Raw genomic sequence first — 3821 nt, forward strand, 5'->3', positions numbered from 1 at the left:
TGCCGTCTCACGTATAACCTTTCCATCTGCATTACCCCCTTCCAGTCTCTGTCGCGTTTGTTCTCGTTTGCACAGTGTTGATTCTGTTTTCTCAGCGCTGTCTGGGCTACACGACTCCATCAATACGGCATGCAGTATCTGGTCTAAAGCTACTGTACTGTTTCGTCTGTACTGCATTGTCTGAGGCCAGGCTCTTCTGTACTGCATCTTGCCTAGTCCGCCTGCGAAGTTTATCTCGCTTGTACTGCAATGTCGACCTCGTCTATTGTGTCGTGTTTCGTCTCTCGTTTGTCTTATCTGCAATATCTATACTGAAAGTGTTGCCTGGAGATAAAGGACTCGTTTGATGTATCTTCGGACCTGTCTACGTTGTCCGTACCGTACGTATCTAAAAATGTAGCGTCCCGTGAAGCTAAAGATGTCTACATTTTTTTTATGAGGAAATCGTAGCTGTCAACCCCTTATCAGTGCCTACCTTATTACAGGCCAATTCAGACCTTATTAGTCACCCCGTGCCCTTATAAATCTCAACGTTCATCCTACAAAGTCCATTCACAAGGGAGAAACACAAATAGACAAAAATGTCTTGCCCGTGTTAAAACGGCTGTACGCCGTATGGGCTTGAACACTCAATTTCCCTGCACAAGAATACGTGGAAATCGTATGGGTTGACAGGCATTGGGAAATATCCCCTCGTAACACGCACGCTTCGATTATAATCGATTCCCGCTCAACAACAACACGGGGGGGGGGGGTGGTGGTTGTGGGTGGACGAGGCAGCTGCATCATCATCACCATCACCAGCCATTGTCTCATCCACCGACGAAAGCCTCTCAATGCCCATCACTACCCTCCACCCACCCCTCCTCAACATCCCAGCGCCGCTACCATCCACCTACACCCGATCTTAATTGAATCGCGGCTCCATCTCCACGGCGGTGGTGGCTCCCATCGTGGGGGGGGGGTCCCGATGCAGGCCGCTGCCATTCCACCACCAACACCGCCTTCACATTCCGTAGAGCAGATAAGCATCGCGCGGGCTCCCGATTGGTCGAGGGCGTCGCCCGCAAAATCCACCATCGACGCTTCCGATTGGCTCCCGGCTCGGGCCTTCGAACGCGCGCCCGCCAATCAGACGCGAGCTCGGCTTCGATGCGGACTAGGGAATCTAAAATCGTTCGCGCCCGTGTCCCACCCCCCCCTCGCGTCTCTCTCCGTCCGTCACACAGCCGATGGAGGGTGAGGAGGATGAGGGGGGGGGAAGAGAATTATTACATAAAAAACCACGCAACATAGAGCTCGCTCACCGCCCCACGAAGTTCTCGAGCACCGAGCTCTTGCCCGCGCTCTGCCCTCCCACCACGGCGATCTGCGGCAGGTCGAGGCTGCAGTTCTGGCCGATGGCGGAGAAGGCGTCTTGTAGCTTGTTGACGAGCGGGATGAGGTCCTCCATGCCGCGGTTCCCCATGGCGACGACTTTTGGGCAAGCGATCGACTACCCCCGCCCACCTTCTCCCTGGGTCGGCGCTCTGTGTGTGTGTGGTGTTGGTGGTGGTGGTTTTTTTAGTTTTACGCCGCTAACAAAACTTCGCCCGCCCGCCCGCTCGCTCCCCTCAGCGTCCGCTTCCTGATGTCGCACAAATGGCCGTAACCAGGCTGCCGTAAAGCGAGGGGCCTGGGTATCCGCTTCGGAGTGGGCGGGGGATGCGGTTTTGCACCGCCCCCCTTTTTTACCCCAACGACTTCACGACCTTGTCGTGAAACCGATGACGTCGTCAACGGCGACCCGTGACTCCGCCCACGTTCGGCTCCACCCGCCATCACGCCCCGCCTCCCTCCGTTGACTCCGCCCACTTTTGACTCCGCCCCGCTAAGTAGCCACACCCGTTAAAACAATGTTCATACTTCAAATTGTCTTGCTGTGGATTTCGCACCTGATGATGATTGCTTGTGTTGCAGTCGAAACGTCGTAATAATTTGTATTGTTTTATGTTTTTATTATTTCCCTTCTACGTGACTTTACCGAAAGAACCAAGAATATGAATCATTGCAGTCACGAAAGCTTTAAATCAAAATGTTCATACACTTCGGTTCTTTCGCGAAAGTCGCGTAGATAGAAAAATATTATAATGAAAATAAAGGGAATACAAATATCACGACGTTTTGATCGCAACACAAGCGGTCGTCATCAAGCAAAGGAATCAGTCTCTAAAGGCAAACTGTTTATAAAGGTTTAGAGATGGTCGTAGCCCAAGTGTATCAGCAGAACCAGCAGCATGGGCTGGGCAGCAATGCCAATGCAGCAGCAATGCCAATGCAGCAGCAATGCCAATGCAGCAGCAATGCCAATGCTGCAGCAATGCCAATGCAGCAGAAATGCCAATGCAGCAACAATGCCAATGCAGCGACAATGTCAATGCAGCAGCAATGCCAATGCAGCAGCAATGCCAATGCAGCAGCAATGCCAATGCAGCAGCAATGCCAATGCAGCGACAATGCCAATGCAGCAGCAATGCCAATGCAGCAGCAATGCCAATGCAGCAGCAATGCCAATGCAGCAGCAATGCCAATGCAGCAAAGGGCCGCCAGGAAAAGACTGCACCCCACTCCACACACCACACTGCTGATTGACAAGAAAACACAAGTCAAATCATGACCCAAAGTGGTTGATGACATCTTTCCAATGATTGCTGAGTCTATCACCTTCCTCTCGGTTGAAATTGTCTCCGTTTATATATGGATGGCTTCATGAACGAATCTTTGTTGATAGCCAGAAATTAATTTCGTGTGAGCCAGCCACATTAAAATAATGATCAGCCACGGCAGAAGTATTGGTCCTACCGTGTTTCAAATCTGCCTTATGTTCACGAAGACGGTCCAAGACATGTCGCTTAGTTTCCCCAATGTAACTGCTGCTGCAGATACAGCTTAGTTTGTTGACGCCGGGATATTGCATGTCAGGAATCTTGTCCTTCACAGATAGGATCAGATCACGAATTTGATGTACTGTGTTAAATCAGACCTGGATCTTGTGTTTGTTCATGATTTTTGAAATCTTGTTGCATTTTTTGTTGTTGTAACTCGCTGACCTGCCCCTACTATACATATGTGGAAAAAGAGCTTTGGGACCGTCCATAAATGACGTCACGTACCTAGGGGGGGGGGTCAGAAATTTGTGACGATGTGTGATAAGGGGGGGGGAGGGGGGGTTGAGAAATGTGACGTCACATCAAAATGCGCAACTTTCAATAAATATAGACAAAACGTTCTACTTAATTAAATAGACTTTTTAATAAATGTTTTCTCCTACAACATCAGAGTGCAGCGCCACATTAAATACGCACTACAATGACAATAGTTAAAGCGATTTGAAGCATGTTTTATTTTTTTTGGGGGGGAAGAGCTTTGTGACGTCATATTTGAGGGAGGGTCTGGCTTTTCGTGACGCCGTGTGACGAAGGGGGGGGGGTCAAAAATCGTCCAAAATCGCGTGACGTCATTTATGGACGGCCCCTTTACAGCTCCTCGGATTCCTCCAGTATGAATAAACATTCTGATTCTGCAAGGCGGTCACCCATCCAAGCTCTACACGATCCCAAACGTGCTCACAGCTTCCCAGATCTGACAAGTTGGTCATAAGGCACAATAACTTGAGCATGCAATCTCGTATAACATCGGCAGCAGTACGTGTGGCCAAATCCCTATGTGTGTGCTGGGTCTGCACATCAAGCACTATTTCTGTTCACGTGTTTACCGCACGTGTCTGCACACCCACCCACCCATCCGTGTTAATCATTGGTATGAACTGGCCAGAGCTCAAG

General features: G+C 50.1%; 1 protein-coding gene across 17 annotated transcripts in view; it reads right to left on the bottom strand.

The window, feature by feature from the left end:
* Positions 1-1648, bottom strand: part of LOC144724293 (dynamin-1-like) — a 58315-nt gene extending 56667 nt beyond the window's left edge. For all 17 annotated transcript variants that reach the window (XM_078603292.1, XM_078603291.1, XM_078603290.1 and 14 more), the window contains exon 1: positions 1308-1648. In XM_078603292.1, the coding sequence (XP_078459418.1) occupies positions 1308-1468 (161 nt within the window). In that variant the 5' untranslated portion in view covers positions 1469-1648. The remainder of the gene's footprint in view (positions 1-1307) is intronic.
* Between the last annotated feature and the right edge of the window lie 2173 nt (positions 1649-3821).

Source organism: Lampetra planeri, chromosome 20 (genome assembly GCF_965212315.1).
Source record: "Lampetra planeri chromosome 20, kcLamPlan1.2.h2, whole genome shotgun sequence".
NCBI classification, from domain to species: Eukaryota; Metazoa; Chordata; class Hyperoartia; order Petromyzontiformes; family Petromyzontidae; genus Lampetra; species Lampetra planeri.